General features: G+C 41.8%; 1 protein-coding gene across 10 annotated transcripts in view; it reads left to right on the top strand.

Moving 5' to 3' along the window:
- WDFY3 (WD repeat and FYVE domain containing 3) overlaps positions 1-20,597 on the top strand; it is a 314,732-nt gene that overhangs the window by 174,802 nt on the left and 119,333 nt on the right. For all 10 annotated transcript variants that reach the window (XM_075929522.2, XM_075929521.2, XM_075929520.2 and 7 more), the window contains 6 exons: positions 727-945; positions 6,021-6,202; positions 10,344-10,575; positions 13,579-13,739; positions 14,732-14,843; positions 15,268-15,458. In XM_075929522.2, the coding sequence (XP_075785637.2) occupies positions 727-945; positions 6,021-6,202; positions 10,344-10,575; positions 13,579-13,739; positions 14,732-14,843; positions 15,268-15,458 (1,097 nt within the window). The remainder of the gene's footprint in view (positions 1-726; positions 946-6,020; positions 6,203-10,343; positions 10,576-13,578; positions 13,740-14,731; positions 14,844-15,267; positions 15,459-20,597) is intronic.

Here is a 20,597-nt window from a genome sequence, read left to right on the forward strand (position 1 = left end):
AACGGGAGACAAGACCCATAGGATTAGGTACCCCTAACATTCAGTGATGGATTCAACATGGATGAATCAAGAATCCAATGCCGATAACTGTGATGGAGTTCAGAATGCACATCTATAATATAGAACTGTTTAGAAGACACAGATTCTCTTGAACTATGCGATTAAAGGATTTGCTTTAGAGAACTGCCTCATCCCATGTGAAATTTAAGAGATCAAATTAAATGAGGTGAAGCTCATGCAGATGGGCCCTTTGCAGCATGCATCACCAAATTCCAGACACATCCAAGCACACTATAGTCTTTCCTTTTTAGAATGTTGTTTTTTTATACAGCAGTTTAATAATTAAATGTTTCCCATATGTGCGTGAACTGTGAGTTAAAAAAAAAAAAAACTGTAGCCCTGTCGAATCAAAACAAAATTCATTGTGACTCTGAAAGGTGCCCAAGGACTATGATCCTGTCAAATTGTAATTATCTTTTCTGAAGAACTGACAGTGTTGGAGGGGAAAAATTATAAATTGAAAAAAATAGGTTCTCGTCACTTCCTCTATTAAAAAAAAGCTATATTAGTTTTACAAAATGTACATAGAGCGGACTTGTAAAATTTCAGCCAGAGAGCAGACTTGTAAAATTTCAGTCCGGAAAGTGAAAGGAACATAAGAATGGAAATCCTTGTGCAAACTTCACTATTGATGCTAAAACTATAATACTTTTTTTTTAATTTTAGGGGAAAGGTTTTTTCCTCCACCATCTGGTTTAAGCTATTCAACTTGGTTTTGCATTGAGCATTTTAGTTCACCTCCTAATAACCATCCAGTCAGACTATGTACTGTGGTACGACGAGCAAATTCTTCAGAGCAGCACTATGTATGCCTGGCCATTATCCTCTCAGCAAAAGACCGATCACTAATTGTTTCAACTAAAGAAGAACTGCTTCAAAACTATGGTAAGAGGTGTGCTGTAGTCTGAATATTTTGACAGTATTATAGAAGCATGAGAATATTTTCAAAGTTAAGATGATGTCTAGTAGTTGATGGAATTTTCACTGAAATATTTTTGGCTCTGAATGACTCTCAACAAATAAAATGGAAAACGCACTTTTCTGTATCTATGAGTTTTTAGAGGGTATCTTTGTAAAGTTGGAGTGTGCACATAAATACAAAGACCAGGGCTGCAGGTTTCAGGGAGGATACCCTCCCCATTTTTCATAGTCTTTCTGCTTCTAAATTAACATGTTGGCTGTGTCTAGACTGGCAAGTTTTTCCGCAAAATCATCTGCTTTTGCGGAAAAACTTGCCAGCTGTCTACACTGGCCACTTGAATTTCCGGAAAAGCACTGACGATCTGATGTAAGATCGTCAGTGCTTTTCCGGAAATACTATGCTGCTCCCGTTCGAGCAAAAATCTTTTTCCGAAAGACTTTTGTGCAAAAGGGCCAGTGTAGACAGCACAGTACTGTTTTCCACAAAAAAGCCCCAATCGCCATTTTCGCGTCTAGATTGGCCACGGACGCTTTTCCGCAAAAAGTGCTTTTGTGGAAAAGCATCCTGCCAATCTAGATGTGCTTTTCCGAAAATGCTTTTAACGGAAAACTTTTCCGTTAAAAGCATTTTCGGAAAATCATGCAGTGAAGACGTAGCCGTTCACTTCAGACTTCATGCTGAGGGTCAAAAATGCAAACCTTACCACTATTATAAAAAAGCTAACAAGAAATAAAAGATTACATTGTTTACCTTATTATATTTTGGCCATTTGGAAAAAATATAAGAGAGCCGTTTCTCTAGAAGTGACCTTGGCAATTACAGACCAGTAAGTCTAACATCAGTATTGGGCAAATTAGTTGAAACAATAGTAAAGAATAAAATTGTCAGATACGTAGAAGAACGTAATTGGTTGGGCAAAAGTCAACACGGTTTCTGTAAAGGGAAATCATTTTTTACTAATCTATTAGAATTTTTTGATGGGGTTAACAAACATGTGGACAAAGGGGATCCAGTAGATATAGTGTACAGTACTTAGATTTCCAGAAAGCCTTTGACAGTGTCCCTCAGCAAAGGCTTTTATGTAAATTAGGTTGCCATAGAATAAGAGGGAAGATCCTTTCCTGGATTGAGAACTGGTTAAAAGACAGGAAACAAAGGGTGGAAATAAATGGTAAATTTTCAGAATGGAGAGGTATAACTAATGGTGTTCCCTAAGGATCAGTCTTAGTACCAATCCTATAACTTATTCATAAGCAATCTAGAGAAAGGGGTAAGCAGTGAGGTGGTAAAGTTTGTGGACGATACTAAACTGTTCAAGATAGTCAAGACCAAAGCAGACTGTGAAGAAATTAAAAAAGATCTCACCAAACTGAGTGATTGGGCAACGAAATGACAAATGAAATTTAATGTGGATAAGTGTAAAGTGTAATGTACATTGGAAAAAATAACTCCAACTATACATACGATATGATGGGAGCTAATTTAGCTACAACTAATCAGGAAAGAGATCTTGGAGTTATCATGGTTAGTTCTCGGAAAATATCCACACAGTGTGCAGCGGCAGTCAAAAAAGCAAATAAGATGCTAGGTATTATTAAAAAACAGAAAATAAGATGAATATCTTATTGCCCTTATATAAAACTATAGTACGCCCACATCTTGAATACTGCGTACAGATGTGGTCCCCTCACCTCAAAAAAGATATTTTGGCATTAGAAAAGGTTCAGAAAAGAGCAACTAAAATGATTAGGGGTTTGGAACAGGTCCCATATGAGGGGAGGCTAAAGAGACTGGGACTTTTCAGCTTAGAAAAGAGGAGACTGAGGAGGGATATGGATAGAGGTATATAAAATCATAAGTGGTGTGGAGAGGGTGAATAAAGAAAAGTTATTTACTTGTTCCCATAATAGAAGAACTAGAGGACACCAAATGAAATTAATGGGTAGCAGGTTTAAAGCACTAATAAAAGAAAGTTCTTCTTCACACAGCGAACAGTCAACCTGTGGAACTCCTTGCCAGAGGAGGCTGTAAAGGCTAGGACTATAACAGAGTTTAAAAAAGAGCTAAATAAATTCATGTAAGTTAGGTCCATAAAAGGCTGTTAGCCAGGGGGTACCGGCACGTGACAATGCAGACACAAGCAGCAGGCAGGCTGTTTGACTTCCTCCCTCCAGAGAGGCTTCCCCACAGCCATTTTCATCAGGTGTTTCCCCATGCCATGTGATGTCTCCTTTACTCTCTGAGCATGCTGCCTTTTAACCAAGGCAATCATTAAAGTCTTTCTTCATCACAGCACTCGTCCCCTACTACTACTGTCATCTTTACTATTACCACGAGACACCATAATACTCTTCTTGGTACTCGGAGTGGCCAGACCTACCACCCCACTACCCTCCCTGCTGGTCACCATGAGACCACTATGGGCCACGGAAAAGACATTCTACCGCACCTTCTACTCAGAGAAGGAGACTCCCTGCACCCTCCCAGTCTCACACTATATCAACCATCGCAAACTCTGTAGAGGAGAAGGGCCACCTCCCTGATGAACATATTGAGTTATGGCACTCAGAATCTCCTCCCGATAACTCTTCTTCATATCCGGAAGAAGCCGTAATACCTGATGATACTCACCCAATAGATGATCTAAAACAATTCTAATAACTGTTTACAAGAGGATTGCAACAACTCAAGACATCCAGTTGCAGGAAGTCAAGAACAAACAACATCAACTCCTGAAAAACATCCGTCCTCCTTCGCAAGGAAGAATTGTGCTCCCCATCGATGAGGCTATTATGGAGGTCTCCAATGAAGTTTGCAAACCCTGCTTCAGTTCAGCCAACATGCAAAAAGTCTGACAGGAAGTACTTCGTACCACCAAAAGATCTAGATTTCCTTTTCTCACATTCGCAACCAAATTCTCTAATCATGGACAGTGCTAATCAACATGCAAAGGGCTCTCAGGCCAGCCAAGCAACAAAACACAAAAAATTAAACCTATTCAGGAAAAAAGGTGTATTCCTCTGCCATGCTTCAGCTAAGAATTGCTAACTACACAGCATTGCTGGCAAACCACGATTTCTATAACTGTTCTAAATTGGCTGAAACAAAGGAACATCCACCAGACTCCAAAAGGTCCATACTCAAATCAATCATCCACAAAGGGGATTTGGGTTTGTGTAGTCTGCAGAAGAGAAGAGTGAGGGGGGATTTGATAGCAGCCTTCAACTTCCTGAAGGGAGATTCCAAAGAGGATGGAGAAAGGCTGTTCACAGTAGTGACGGATGGCAGAATAAGGAGCAATGGTCTCAAGTTACAGTGGGAGAGGTCTAGCTTGTATATTAGGAAAAACTATTTCACTAGGAGAGTGGTGAAGCACTGGAATGGGTTACCTAGGGAGGTGGTGGAATCTCCATCCCTAGAGACTTTTAAGTCTCGGCTTGACAAAGCCCTGGCTGGGTTGATTTAGTTGGCATTGGTCCTTCTTTGGGCAGGAGGCTGGACTTGATGACCTTCTGAGGTCTCTTCCAGCTGTATGATTCTAAACAAGTCTGGAAAAGATGGTGTGTATTTATAAGTTAGTTTTGCTTTGCTTTTTCTTGAACTCTATAAGGAAATCCCATAAGAGTTTTCCCAGATGCTCTTATTAAGGTGAGGAGTAAGAACCTTTGTCCTAAATAGCTGCAGATGAAAGGAAGTCTGAGAAGTCAGTTTCTATTAAGTTGTTCTCTGGTAGATAAATCTTCAAGGGTCTTTTTTGTTTTTACCCCACGCTCCAGATCTAAAATAGTGGGTGTGGCAGCAAGTCCATAAGTAGCTATTGTAATTGAGTCATGGCAATTGTTCATGTCTTTCAAAATTAAATTAATAATGCTTGTTACATAAAATGAGTGATGTTTCAGTTAAAATAAAACACATGCAATGTTTTGAAAATGAAAGCAGCAGTTGTTTTTTAATAGTTAAGAGCTAGGAAAGAGCACAATAGAGTCCTGGTACTGATAAAACCCTTAATTACAGTGTTAATTTTGAAAATATACTTAGTCATTGACTCCCCAGCTATAAATTGGGGGATAATGAGTCTCATCTATGTTACACAGGTATTTTGACAATTTATTACATAATATTTTATTGATTTTTTTAAAGTCACTATTTAACAGATTTATCTATTTTATTTAAAAATAACTTGTTTTCATATATATTTGGTAAACTTGCTTCGACAGAAGCCTACCATTTTCAGATAATTCTTCTTTGAGTGCTTGCTCATGTCCATTCCAGTTAGGCTTGTTACAACCTTGCGGGTAAGCCTCTGCTAGCAGCTTATTCTACGAGGGTGCAGACTTCATCCACAGCGTTAAGTGCACAGCTGCCCCTTCTGGACATTTGTTGAGCAGCTATGTGGTCCTCTGTGCACATTTTCCAATCACTACATGATCGCTCAACAGGCCAGGGGAGATGCGGCTTTTGGGAGGGCTGTGCTGCAGTCTATTGTGGAGAAGGTGCTGATGAGTTCCAACCCTACCTCCTAGGATACTGCTAGGGAGTTATCTAATTGGAACGGACATGAGCAAGCACTCGAATTAAAAATAGTTACTTACCTCGTAACTGTTGTTTGAGATATGTTGCTTGATTTTCTTGGATTAAAAATAAAGAAACATAAGTGTGGAAACTGTTAAAAAAAATGAATAATTCTATACCAGTTTCTTTCTCTCTCTCTCTTTTTTTTTTTTTTTTTTTTTTTTTTTTTTTTTTTTGCAACTCAGTATAAATTTCCTTACAATCAGATTAAAGATACATGGTCAATAAAGTAAACTGGAGAAATTCTGTGTTCACTCTTTTTTCATTTTAACTGAAAATACAGCAATATTTAATGATTTACTCAAATGTAACTTATTGCATTTTTGGTTGCCTTGAAGTGTATTTGTTTTCTGAACTGTCAATCTTTACATTAAAATATTATAAACAAATAAAGTCTAAGTAAAGCAATAGAGGAGTAGACTACTATGACAGCCACCAATTCCCATTAATATCCTTTTCCTTTTAGTTGATGACTTCAGTGAAGAATCATCCTTCTATGAGATTCTTCCTTGTTGTGCTCGTTTCCGCTGTGGTGACCTCATAGTAGAAGGCCAGTGGCATCATCTCGTATTGGTGATGAGTAAAGGAATGCTGAAAAATAGTACAGCTGCACTTTACATTGATGGACTGCTTGTTAATACTGTGAAGGTGGAGTAAAAACTTTACATGTTAACTTGTGCTGTTATGCTAGGCTTAATATATTTTCTTTCACATCATACTGATGTATTTTGTTTGTACCATGGTGATATGGAGCATCATTGCTTCCAAATAGAGAAGACTTTTTTCTAAATTCCCTGCACACACTGTCTATAACAAATGAAGTGGGGGTTCTACAAATATCCTTAGTCATTTTGTAATGATTCTGTCCCGATACTACTAAAAGGAAACCGGTAAAAAACAAAATGTATTATGTGCTTTGTAACAACAGTGCATCATTCAGTATTGATAAGATTTCAATCCTCAACCTTCCAAACTGCATCTTAGCTTAAATTGTTGAATCAGCTACGTTAGATAACAGACGACTGTTATTCCCAAGAGGAGGAATGAATCTATGTGCTGTTTCATTAGTGTGGAGCTTGGTCCACTAGTTTGCCTTTCCCTGTAGGAGACTTTGCCCTTGTGGTATCTTCAGTGGTAGAAATGGCCCAATGGGGCCATATGTTGGGTTCAGGGTATGGTGTAGTCAGTGTAGATGCCAGGAGCACAGTCTGGCTGTCCTTCCATTTATGGAAAAAACAACAAATGGTCTGGTAACACTTTATAGACTAACAAAACATGCTACCAGACCATTTGTTGTTTTTTTCTGTAACAGACTAACTCGGCTGCCCCCTGAAGTTTCTTCCATTTATGGAAAGCATTAAGCAATGTATATAGAAGGATTGTAATGAGCACTGCTTGTTTTACTGAGGTATGAGGCATGTTTAATTGTACAGGCCAGGAATTTGATATCTAAGTGACTGAACTATGAGGCCTAAGGAAGAGTAGCAAATATCAGTGAGGGTCTGATCATTCAAAATGCACTGAGTTCTTCACCTTGTACTGAAGTCACTGGGAATGGATGGAACTCAGCACTGCAGGATTGGGTGGTAAGGAAACTAGATCTGTGTTGAGAAAAGATGTCATTCCCTCTAATAGACCTAAAACATTACTTGTGAAATGATGTTTTAACTATAAACATATGTCGGGAACTCAGTATTAATCCTGCAAAATGAGGAACATTATAGCCTCAGTATTTCATACTTTTTTTTTTAAATCTGATGACTGGTCTATTGTAGTGTAAAAGTAACCCATGTTTCTCATTTAGGATTTTTTCCAGCTGCATGAATCAAGTTAATTTGTGTAAAATAAAAGATGGCTAGTTTTGTTTTGTTTTAGAAAGGTAGAGCTTAGTTGTATGGCACTAGCACAAACCCTCTGGTTTGGATTCTTCTGTAAAGAAAGAGATCATCATGTCAGCCTCTTTAAGCCTTCCAGATTTGATTTATATGAATGCTATAATGGTGTGAAGCAAAATACTCATGAAATTTGAAATAAGCAGAAATCGGGAAAAGCTCTTATCTACCATGTTATTGAAAAGAGCAAATGTTCCAAAAGCTTTGGAAACACTATGAAAGGGAAGACTTCCAAAAATGTTTTTCTTTCCCAGAGCCTCATAGGAGGCTCAGTGTATAATTATAGACCTATCTTTGTTGTGCTACAGAATCTAGTTTCTATGCTGTTCTGTTTTCCTTAAATGTAAATGCCAGCATTTTGCATGAAGTTACGATGATGAATTTGAGCAGGAAATTGATTGATAGTGGCAATCCTTACTTTAAGAATTTTATGTAAAGATCTCAAGTGTCTTCAACAAATTGCAGCATTACATTTCATTTAGTATACAAGTTTGCAGACCATTGTTTCAGATTTTGTCCCATCTCTCTATATATTAAAGAAAAAAATCCTGCGGGATGACAGAGTGATGTCATCACATTGCTCTGTGTCCTGCCTGCCTCCTCCCTCTCTCTCTCCTTCTTCCTCTTCCAACTTGAGCTCAAACTCGCTACTTCCCCATGCCACTTGGAATTGCTGTTTAAAAGCAAGCCCCTACTCCCTTCCTCCACCCTCACCCCACAGGTCTTTCAACGCTAAGAGACACGGCATCATAGCTGGCAGACCCCACATTGCAGCTGCAACAGGGGTGGGGGAGTAGTGCCAGCAGCGGGTTCTTGGGGGCTCCCCCACCAGGTTCTTGGGGAGCTGGAGCATGGTGCCCGACCACCCAGAGTCCGGCTGCCCCCGCAGAGACTCACCCCTCCACAGAGGCTGCACTTACCGCTGTTGCCAGAGCACCCGTGAGGCGCCTGGGGGAGCCCCCGCACCGACCTGTTGGCTCCTTCCCTTCTTCTCCCAGCAGGAAGGCGGCCCTGGGCTCTGCAGGCTGGGCTGGGACGATGAGCAGTGCAGGTGGGATTGCATGGGGGAGAGGACGGGACTGCAGCTCCTCACGCTGCTGCTTTCCCCACCTCAGCAGGCTGCAGTGCCCTGGATCACAACGTGCACACGGCGGGCAGGCACCCCTGCGCCTCTCTGGCCACTGGGGTTAGAGCCAGGCCTGGCACATACCGCAGCTTGGGAGGGTTGGGGAGAGAGAAAGGGAACCTGGCTCATGCGGGGAAGGCTCTGGGCTGGAGGTGGGGGTGGGGTGTGTTAGAGGGACAAGGGGCCCAGGCTGGTGGCGGGGAGGGGCAGAGGGAAGAAGGGACCCAGGTTGGCAAGTAGGGGGAGGGAGAAGGCACCTGGGCTGGCAGAGGGGATGGAGAAGGGGCCCGGGCTAGCGTGGCTGAGCCTAGTCCTCCCCAGTGGCCGTGGGGGGAGATCCAGGTTGCTAGCCCCCACGAGAGGGGGGTTTGGCTAGTGCTGCGAGCAGGGAGCAAAATGGTTTGCGCTGTATATTGGGAATAAATTATTTAACTCTTGCACTTACTGTATATATGGTAAGATTTATTCCTTGGATCAGAAGGGGAAACTTGGTCCTGTTTCCCTGTCAGTGGAATGAAATAACTTTGCTTAGGCTGTGTGTAGACTACAAAGGTGAGTCGGAAAAAGATACGCAAATTGCAGTAGCTATTTGCGTATCTTTTTCTGCTTTTCTGTCGAAAGAGGCTTTTCTGAAATTTGGCGTGTCTACATGGTGCCAAGTTTTGGAAAAACCTGCTCTTTCGACAAGGGATTCTTCCTAGTAGAATGAGGTTTACAAGGATGGTGAAAGAGCACGTCCGCTTTTCTGAAATGGTTTTGGAAAAGCTGACGTGTTCCTTGGACATGACATTACTTTTCCGGATACCTGTGTTATCCCGGAAAAGCGCTGCAGTCTAGATGTAGCCTTATTTATGCATCAGCAGGGTCAGTGGTGTGAACTACCCTTGCTGTTCTCTTTAATTCAGGGGTGGGAGAACATTTTTGGGTTAGGGGCCACTGACCTACAGAAAAATTAGTCGGGTTGTACACAAGTGAAAAGAAAAAAGAACTAATCTGGGCGGCCAACTGAGAAGCAGAAAGAGACCCCCCCACACATTTCCCTAACACAAGAGAGCCTGGGGGAGGCCTGGCTAGTAGATTTGTGTTTTAGCCCCATCGCTCCCCAATCCTGAGGGGATCCCTGAGCCTTGGGGGTCAGATCTAGGCAAGTCAGGGGCTGCATCTGTCCCCTGGGCCTTAGGTTCTCTACCGCTGCTTTAATTGTTATACAATAAGCAGAGGAATCACTAGCATATAAAATAATTTTGTGAATATTTCAGAAATATTGAACTGCAGATTTACTCTGTTGTGTTTTAGTTTTGTTTCTGTTTTTTAAAATTTAAGTACAAAGAATAGCAATGAGAGCTATAAACAGTAAATGAAACGATGATTCTAGAGTAATTTCTGTACAAATGTGTAAGAACTTCAAAATAAGCCAGATGTTAGGCATTATTTGTGTTCTTAAAAACTCTTTAAGAATTAGTCTGGTTTTGCAAGACAGTGTGGCCACAGGCATGGAAACTATGGGTTCACTGCCTGTTGTAACACTCCCAGGTTTTTAAAGACCAACAACAAACAGTTGTAACACATATCAATTATTAGCCTGTAAGGTGCCACTGGCCTCTTTGTTGCTTTTGCTGAAATAGACTAACATGGCTACCTCTGAAACCAATGTTTTATATATCATTTTGAATGCATAAAACATTTTTTAAATTTCCAAGTTACTTTATTTTTCTGATAGCTTTGTACTTCACTTAACAGCTTTGTCACTCTTTTGTTTTGTTTTGTACAGCTTCACTATGTTCATAGTAGCCCCGGTGGAGCAGGTTCCGCTAACCCACCAGTAGTCAGCACAGTTTATGCCTATATTGGCACACCACCTGCCCAACGCCAGCTTTCCTCATTGGTTTGGCGTCTGGGACCAACACATTTCTTAGAGGAAGTCTTGCCTCTTTCAAGTGTTAGCACCATTTATGAGCTGGGACCAAATTATGTTGGAAGCTTTCAAGCAGTCTACATCCCATGTAAGTACAATTAAATTTGTTGTCAAGTATTTTATTTTATCTTTTTGGAACCTTTTAAATTCTGGATATACCCTGTGAATCATGGAAACTCCGCATTTATTCACTGAGAAAGGTGCGGGCCCAGCAACTTATAGGAAAAGATGTTGCTATGAACCAAACCCTGAAGAGCTCAGAAATACCTCCGAATTATTTTAATTGCATATAGAGCCTAAACATAGCTTAACCGAGAATAAAATTACACTGGACAAAATGTAGTGCATACAAAAATATTAAAGGTTTATTAAACACAAGGGACAGTAATAGATAGTATTGTTCTTTTTGGAAATAGAATGTAATTTCCATGGCTACTTCTGATAGTCACAGAACTCTCAAGCACAAAAGACTAAAGAAACAAAAGAGAAACCAACAAAAAAAATCAAGTATACTGCTGCTTACAATAGCTTTTTCCCACAGGGACCGTAACATTTTTCTGCGGTCACTGAAAAAACTTTCATTATCTTAGAGGAGAGAGGCATTTGGTGAATTAAGCTGTGACAGACAAAACTAATCACAGAGCTTGCTTTAAGAACCAAAGAATTTCTCCCAGGATTCCAAAGACTGTCTCAAAAGGTGCAGCACAGAGACATTGTTTGTAGTGGTTTCTGAAGCTTACACACAAAAAACTGTCACTCACAAAAAGGAAAGAAAATAGAGGCCTTCCAGTAGATTCCCAAGATATTTGAGGAATCCCTGGTATAGACTTGTTCACAACAAAAGTCTGTTTCAAGTGCTCCCTTTTCTGGCAGAAGGTATCCAGACCTAATAACTTTGGCTCTGGACCCATTTGCTAGTCCATTAATCTTTACTCTAGATTACAGTTCTACTCATGTGGTGGGTCCTAAAGAAAACTGCTCAGCAGAAGACTTCTGAAAATGTAACTGTGAAAAGTGACCAAGGCAGGACACAGGAACTTGCTACTGCAAGAAGTAAAAAATCCTTTTGCCCTTAGGCAAAGGCACAGTGGTGATTCAGACCCAGGACTCCTGAGCACTGTTCCCTGTAAGTTGCAAGGCCACCCAGAAGAGAGTCAAATGCTGCCCCACTGATTGGCAGAGCGCCCACAGCCAGCAGCATATGTTTCTACTTGTGGTGCATATCTGCACATGCTTTGGTGCATTCAACAAAATGTATTCCACACATAGATGGAAACAATTAGTGAAACTTTGCTCCTGAGTCTCTTTCTTGACTTACGGATCCTGAGCTTCCTCATCAGGGGTATTGTAGGTTATTCTGTGCCCATGAAAAAGTGACCCGCTTTCACTTTCTTCCTGGATAAGATGATATTTTCCATGTGATAGAAGGCAAAGATTTATTTTCTTTCCAGCTAGGCAGGCTAGAATGCTTTTGTCAAAGGACTAGCCACTTGTTCCTTTTCTCTGTATTGGAATAAGGGGTTTGGTAGATAGTACAACTATGGGGCTTTCTTCCTTGTATCAGATTTCCTGAAGGGTAGCTGTGTTTTTCTGCCCTCAATCTGGTTAACTGTGCCTTTGAGTAGTATGAATCAATATTAAACTGCCTTCTAGCCTCCCTGCTAACAAATTTGCACTTTTTTTTCTACCTGAGGGTGATTGTTGGAGGCCAGTTCCCTTACTAGGAGAATAGGGGAACTCTCTATGCTTTCCTGCAATACTTTATGTTGAGTCTTTCAGAGAGACAAAACAGTCTCTCTCTGTCACTTGACTGTTTTGTCAAAAGTCCTGTCTCTCTTTCATCTAACCAGCATGCCTCCTGTCTTAAGTTTCTGTCCCAATCTAAAGCCATAAAGAGAAAATCCTGGTGCACTCTATTCTATGAAGAGTTCTAATCCAGGTATACCTTCTGGTGTCCAGAGTCTTCTATTCATTGGCTTGGTCAGTTAAAGGAAATACTTCCAGAACTTTCTTGAGAAGCACCCCCTTCGAGGGCAGTGGATAAATAGGTGCTGGATTCTCTTTGCCCTTCTGCCTTTTCCTGATCCTTCAGCTAGCTACCTCTTCTAATTCAGCCTTGGATTTCATTCTCCTTTCCTGTGATGTTTCTCCTAGCAATACTTCTCGTTGAGTAGCCACAAACCAAGCCGCAAATAGGCAAATAATATTGCTGTTTACTGCCTAAATTGCTTTCTGTGGCTTGACACATTAGTGCATACGAGTGTATTGTCTAAGACCAGCCTATGGTAACAGACTCACTTTCTTAGCCAGTTAACTGAGGTGTTCTTAACAGCTCTTTCAGGTCAGAAAGAAACATGGGAGATGAGCTGACTTGGGTGCCCATCTTTGAATGAATGAATGAGGACGACATTTTAGGTGTCCAGTATTTTCTGAATTTTTTTTACTGGACAGGAGGCGAAAATACCAGACTGTCCAGGTCAATACCAGACACCTGGCAACCCTAGCCCTGCCTCTGCTTTGCCATTTCACTGAGGTCCTGCCCTCCTCCCTCTGTGAAGGGATACAGGAGAGGGGGACAGAGTGACATTACCACCTCCTTGCCTCTCTCTCCCCCACCCAGCACAATAAGCAGGAAGCTCCCAGAGGGCAGTTCTGAGATTCTGGGCCAGAGCATCAGGTCAGTGCGGGGAGGGGGAGATGAAGTGCCGGCACTTGCTCTCCTCCCAGCCAAACCAGTTAGGATCACCTGTGAGAGGCTCCAAGATCTACCACTGAGTTGGTGGCCACTGAGTTGGGGCAAGGGGAAGCTGCATAACAAATTTAGTAATTCTAACTCTTCCAGTCAGGAGGAGTTCTTGAGCAAACAGATTCGCAGACAGACAGACACAGGGACTCACAGACAGATGCACAAGTCTCTAAAATATATATATCGATCCTGTACATAGTGCTATTTGTGTTGACTCTCTCTTTAGAGGGGTTATTATTCATAGACACTGAATTTATTTTTACGGCCTTTCTGTAGCATCAAATGTACTACAATTTTACTCTAAAAATATTTACACTTTTAAAGTAGGTTTTTCTTATATTAAAGGTAAAGATTCTAAGTCGGAAGGAGTCAGCCCATCTCCAGTATCTTTGGTACCAGAGGAGAAAGTCTCTTTTGGTTTATATGCACTCTCAGTTTCTTCGCTTACAGTTGCAAGAATAAGGAAAGTTTACAACAAATTGGATAGTAAAGCTATTGCCAAACAGGTATGTTAATAAACACATGGTATTAATTTCAGAAATTCGCTAGGTTAAAAATAGTCTCGGATTTATAATTGTACATATTTTCACTGTTAATTTTTGTTTTGAATTCTGACTGACATTGGCGCTAAGCTGCTGTGATAGTGATCACCTGTGCCCAGATTGACGATGGTATTTAGGCTTCTAATTTCCACTGAAATCAGTGAGTTTAGGTATCTAAATACAGTACCCATTGTGGATTTGGGTCCTACTAACCAAAAATGTACTCTATGTTCATTTTCCACTTAGGAAGGTTTTTTCAACTGCACTGAACCATGTTGTGGGATGATGCTCTTAAATGATTCTCTCCATTAACATTACTAGTAACTATGTTTTATTCCTTTTTTCCCTTCTGATACAGTTTTGGCTCTTTGTTGCAGATGCTTATTTTAACTCCCAAGGAAAATATGTAAGGCCATACTGTAGAACAACAAAGTTGATAGCAATGGAAATAAACATTACTAATGGCCCAATCTTCTGAATGTACGGATGTGTGTTGTTCCACTAACCCTCATGTGCATAATTGTTTCATGGTCTAAGTTAGTGTCGTGGGGTAACTGCAGGCTACACATCACACAAATTCTAGATATACAAGCACCATTAGCAAAACTATCCTATCCTGGAAGATCATCTTGTTTACAAAAAATCTTGTGGCCTACTAAGATAGAGGGCCCACTCACTAGCCTAGATTGCCCATTGCTGACATATGTGTCCCCCAGGTTCCTTTGATAATACCCCATTCTTCCTGCTCCTAAAGAATTTCCATACAACCCCACAATAGTATGCAAACATTAGCATTTTCAATACAATGAACTCATAAAGGTATTAAACATAATTCAAAAAGGTTTAACTTAATTCCATAAAGTTTGTCCAGAATGTTGCACTATAATAGTGGCAAAACATTTTCAACAACAGAAATCTTCTCACTGTATCACTCTTTTTCATGGTATTTTATTCAGCTGGCTGTCTCTTCCCATGAGAATGCCACACCAGTGAAGCTACTGCACAACTCAGCAGGACATCTGAATGGACCTGCACGTACCGTTGGTGCAGCTCTAATAGGATATTTGGGTGAGAAAATTTGCTGTTAACTTATGCATTAAATATTTCTAATTTACAGTATATAAGAACAAAGTTCTAGAATCAACCTTATTTGATTAAGTATCCACCAAATAAAGGTTGTCTATATTATTATGTTATATTAATGCATGGCATTTGTTTTATTAATGTTGATTTTCTTGCTTATTGTTGGCCATTAAAATAAACATCACAGTGACTTTCCACAATACCTATGATTTCATTAAGCAAATTAAATAACTAAAACACAATTCTTCCTCCTCCTTTTTATGAGCTTAATAGAATTCATCAACTTTATTTTTGTTTTAATGAAACTGATAGTAAAATAAGTCTGTTTTTTGTAAGATTTGTTGTTGTTGTTTCTGTATAAAAAGTGAGGTAGGCCTTAATTATTTCATTTGTACCATATTATGTTTAGGAGTAAGAACATTTGTCCCGAAGCCTGTTGCCACTACATTACAATACATTGGTGGAGCTGCTGCTATTCTGGGTCTGGTAGCCATGGCATCAGATGTAGAAGGACTATATGCAGCTGTGAAGGCCTTGGTCTGTGTCGTAAAGAGCAACCCACTAGCCAGCAAAGAAATGGAAAGAATCAAAGGTTATCAGGTATATGAAAACTCAGACATAGCAGACTAGGTAGATTGAATTTCTGTGCAATACAAGACTCTTACATTTTAATACACTTAAAATTGCTTTTTATTTGTTATATTTAGTATCACATCTGGAGTATTACATCCAGTTCTGGGCCTCCCCACTATAGAAAGGATGTGGACACATTGGAGAGGCTCCAGTGGAGGGCAACCAAAATGATTAGGGGGCTGGAGCACATGACCTATGAGGGAGAGGCTGAGGGATTTGGGCTTGCTTATTCTGCAGCAAAGAAGAGTGAGGGGGGATTTGATAGCAGCCTTCAACTTCCTGAAGGGAGGTTCCAAAGAGGATGGAGAGAAGTTGTTCTCAGTAGTGATGGATGGCAGAACAAGGAGCAATGGTCTTAAGTTACAGTTTTTCCTAATATCAACCTAGATATTAGGAAAAACTATTTTACTAGGAGGGTGGTGAAGTACTGGAATGGGTTAGCTAGGGAGATGGTGGAATCTCCCTCCCTTGAGGTTTTTAAGTCCTGGGTTAACAGAGCCCTGGCTGGGATGATTTAGTTGGGGTAGGTTCTCCTTTGGTCAGGGGGTTGGACTTGATCTTCTGAGGTTTCTTCCAACCCTAGGTTTTTATTATTCTATGATCAGTTGCTGTTTTAAACTTGTCTAACTATAAGTTGAGTAATATAAATGAGGTTTTTTGGATGTTATGGTTTGAAAGAGTTCTATATCAGTTATGTTGTTTCCATGCTGAAGCTGAGAATGTAATTTTCTTTGATTGTAGGTACCTCTGTGTATTCCATTGTGGGGTACATATGTGGTTTTTTATTTAGAGCTGGATAATTTTGAAAGCAGTGTCCCTTGGTCTACATTTGTGCCCTGGTTCACCTCAGGACTCAGTGAGCAGAGATAAAGGCAGGGCTGACCTCTCCATATCCTTTCCACCATTACATAATCTCTAATGTCCAGAGTTTCCATTTCTTATTTATGTGTGAAAATATATTTAAGAGATCTGTAAATAGCTTATATTTTAGAATTGTGAAATTTAAGTGAGGGATGTAGTTTAGACATAGCCAAAGAGAAGCCTAAGCCCTCTTAAGAGAAGGGCAAGCTCGTTGTTTCAGCAACCCATAAAGAGGCACTCAGAGGGGGAAAAAGTCAGACCACTCAGATAAGAACCATCTGAGTATGTTTGACCTCCCAGGTACTTTGGGCGAACAGCATAATAAGCCAAGGAGTGCTGCAAACGCTGCCCTCAAGGAGGCAACAGGCCACTCCGTGACTGCCTCAGATACCCCGGTACCGCTAACTGTTATGGCAGCTCCACTGGTACCTCAGCCTCTCCCTATGGCACCCAGAGAAGGGATAGAGCAGCCATTCAGCACTGCCCCTGCCCCTCCCCCTCAATTGCTAGGGGCAGCAGCTCTCCCTCTCAGCTCCGTGGAAACAGCAGGCTCCTCTCAGCTAGCACAGCCTCCTGTACCACACACTCCCTTCATTACCTACAGGGAGGACAAAGATCTAGAGGTTGCTTCAATGCTTCACTCCCCCATTTTGAGTGAAGATAGATACCTTCATTCACTACTCTCCGATGAATCAGATCCACCTTTCCCCCCTCTCAGTAGAAGAGGGAGAGGAATTTGCTGCCTTCTCACCTCAGTTGTCCCTTTACTCAGAAGGGTCAGCAATGTCACACAGTCAGATGCAGCCAGATCTCCTCAGAGTACAAATGGCTCTCTGGGCTCCTTATCTGTGGAAGCCATACCCCACCTCCTCCACATACAGTGGAAATGTGGAATCAACTCCCACAACAACACAAAAAGAGACCGTTTAAAACCAAACGTATCAACAAGCCTCTCTCTCTCTTGATCGAATCTCCTCACAGAAATATTCAGAAGAGTGTGAATGAAAACCAATATTTCCCAATGTCAAAGGCAGAATCTTTGGTCCAAACGAGATCACTATCTGACACTGAAGAGGCAATTCTACCTCTACACTCTAACACCTCAGAGGAGGTCTCCTCGTTTCAAGATCTGTTTAAAAGTGTTGCACAGGACTTAAATATTCCCATGGAGGAAATACAGGATACTCCCCATGAGCTTAGTAACATCCTACAAGCAAGTGCGTCGGCAAAGATCACTCTTTCTATCAACCCAGCCATTTTACAACCCGCAAAAACTTTATGGCAAACACCTGCCTCGATTCCCCCCACGAGTAAAAAGGCAGATTGAAAGTACTATGTGCCTCCCACATCTCTTTACACATCTCCCACCGAACTCCCTGGTGGTGGATACTGCACAACAAAGAAATAAGCAGCAAAATAGCTCGACACCATCAGAAAAGGAGAATAAAAGAATAGACTCATTTGGTAAGGTGTATGTCTCAGCCATGCTCCAGTTGAGGGTAGAAATTATTCAGCGCTGCTCAGTAAATACGATTACAACAATTATATGAGACTGAACACATTTATTGAGGATCTTCCTGAAAGCAAAAAATCATATTTCAAAGCGTTTGTCTCTGAGGGACAGACAATTTCTCGTAAAGCACTACAAGCTGCTCTTGATGCGGCAGACAGCCACAAGAACTACAGCCACAGTGGTCACTATGAGACCAGCCTCATGGTATAACTCCTCTGCTTTTCCTCGACAACTCCAACCAGCAGTAAAAGACTTGCCCTTTGAAGGGGAAAAGCTCTTCTCTACGAAGACTAATGAAGTTCTTCAATCGATCAAAGATTCCAGAAATATTCTCCAGTCTCTAGGAATCCAAACACCTGCAACAAGAGGCAGACAATATAGGTACCAACCATATCACAGACAGAGGTACCTGCAACCTGTGTACCAATATCACAGACAAGAACACCCCTCTTACCAGCAGTGGGGTCGAAATAGGCAACAGAGGTGACGGTCCCAGAGTAACAACTCCAACTGTCCACCTCAATAGAATAAGCAAATTTGAAACTACAGTCAAGAGACCGAAAACCAGGTCACCCACCCCGGAACTTCAGAATCTTCCCAAACTGTTTCATTTTCATCTGCTCCCGTTCCTACACCAATGGAAATTAATTACCTCAGATAAATGAATTTTGCAAACCATCTCATTAGGATACACTAACCCTTTTCTCATCCCACCCTTCTACCCCATCCCTTTTCAGGGACCCATCTCACAAGATCACTTTACAACAGGAGGTAGACCACCTGCTACACTTAGGAGCCATAGAGCCAGTTCCACAACATTTTCATAGAACAGGGTTTTAGTCCCATAAAAAAGTCTCATAGAAAAGAGGACTGGTGTGTGGAGACCTATTCTAGATCTCAGATCCCTGAACAGATACATAAACACCATTATCCCAGCGCTGGCGACTGGTTTTCCTCTCTTGACTTACAGGATGAGTACTTCCACATATCTATTCAACCCTCTCACAGACATTTTCTCCGTTTCACTTTAGGTCCACACCATTTTCAGTATACAGTCTTGCCCTTCAGACTTTCCACAGCCTGGAGAGTATTTTCCAAAATGTTAGCACCTGTCAACTCCCATCTCAGGAGGCCAGGGGTCACCATATACCCTTACCTGGATGACTGTCTAATCAAAGCAAAGTCCAGACACGAGTGCCACCATCACACTCACATGGTCCTAAACTGCTTTCATTCTCTCTGACTTCTGGTAAACCAAGCCAAATCAATGCTTATGCCCTCACAATCCATCCAATTTATTGGGACCCACTTCAACTCTGTCATAGCCAGAGCCTCCTTCCCTGCCGACAGATTCACTCACATCAGTCACTTGGCACAATCTCTTCAAAACATGCCAACAGTCACCGTTCTTGACTGCCTGCAACTTCTGGGACACATAGCTTCTTGCATCCCAGTGGTACCCAATGCACGACTCTTTATCAGGTGTCTTCAGGGTTGACTCTGACTCCAATACAAACCAAATATTCATCCAATGACTAAAAGACTATCTCTTCCACACTCAGTGAAGGCATCTTTAAAATGGTGGACAAAAAAGTCCACTCTATGCATAGGCATACCCTTCCAATCCACAGAACTGACAGTAGTCCTCACCATGGACATGTCACTCATGGGCTGGGTTGCTCACATGGAAGAGAGAACAGCTCAAGGCCTATGGCCTGCTGCAGACCGTGTTCTACATATCAGTATTTTAGAACTCAGAGCTGTCCACCTGGCATGCCAAAAATTGCTCCCTCAAGTCAAAGGGATACACGTCTGAGTTTATACAGACAATACGACATGCATGTTTTATATTAACCGGCAAGGTGGTGCACAGTCGCAGGCTCTGTGCAAAGAAGCCATAGTGCTCTGAAACTGAGCCCTAGTGCGGGACATCTGCATATCTGTACGCCATCTGCCCGGGGCACTCAGTACAACAGCAGATCCCTAAGCAAAGCCCTTCCCCAGGACCACGAATGGGAGCTCGATTATACAATCCTGCTGAAGGTATTTAGTCAATGGGGTTACCCCCATATAGATCTGTTTGCTACCAGGGCCAATAGAAAATGCACAATGTATTGCTCCAGAGCGGGCATAGAGAAACAATCCCTCGGGGATACTTTAATCCGAACATGGAAAGCACTCCTGCTTTATGCATTTCTACGGGGGCGCAGATCACCCAAACCCGGCTCTTCCGGGATGTAATCTACTCGCCCCGGGGAGTAGATTACATTGATTGTTGAGCCCTGTTCATTATGGTAATTAATTTTAAGTGGTCACATGTTGTTTTGCATTGCATCTGTATACACACAATAACCCACCACTTCTCCCATGTTTGCCCACTTTGAGAGTGATTGTCCTTCTTCACCTCCCTTCCACCTCGTTCTTGTCGCCTCAGGAACCCCCCACCCAGCACCTGGACACTGGCCCCTACCTCCAGCACGTCAGCTCTGCCCAGGGCAAGTCCAACCCCGCCTCACTCTTCCCTTGCGATTGGCACCAAGCCTTCATGCCTGTGGGGCATGAAACTCCCCACTCCCTCCATTCCACATGCCCAGGCTGCTTGGGCCTGCACACATACACAGGCCCACACAGACCCCGGAGCATCTGCCTGCTGTGCCACTTACGTGCACTTCTCCAGTGGGTGGGGCCGAGGCAGCAGGGTGTGGCCTGGCAGTGTGTTGCGGCCCGGCAGG

Source organism: Pelodiscus sinensis, chromosome 4 (assembly GCF_052426305.1).
Source record: "Pelodiscus sinensis isolate ZL-2025 chromosome 4, ASM5242630v1, whole genome shotgun sequence".
In the NCBI taxonomy this organism is placed as follows: Eukaryota; Metazoa; Chordata; order Testudines; family Trionychidae; genus Pelodiscus; species Pelodiscus sinensis.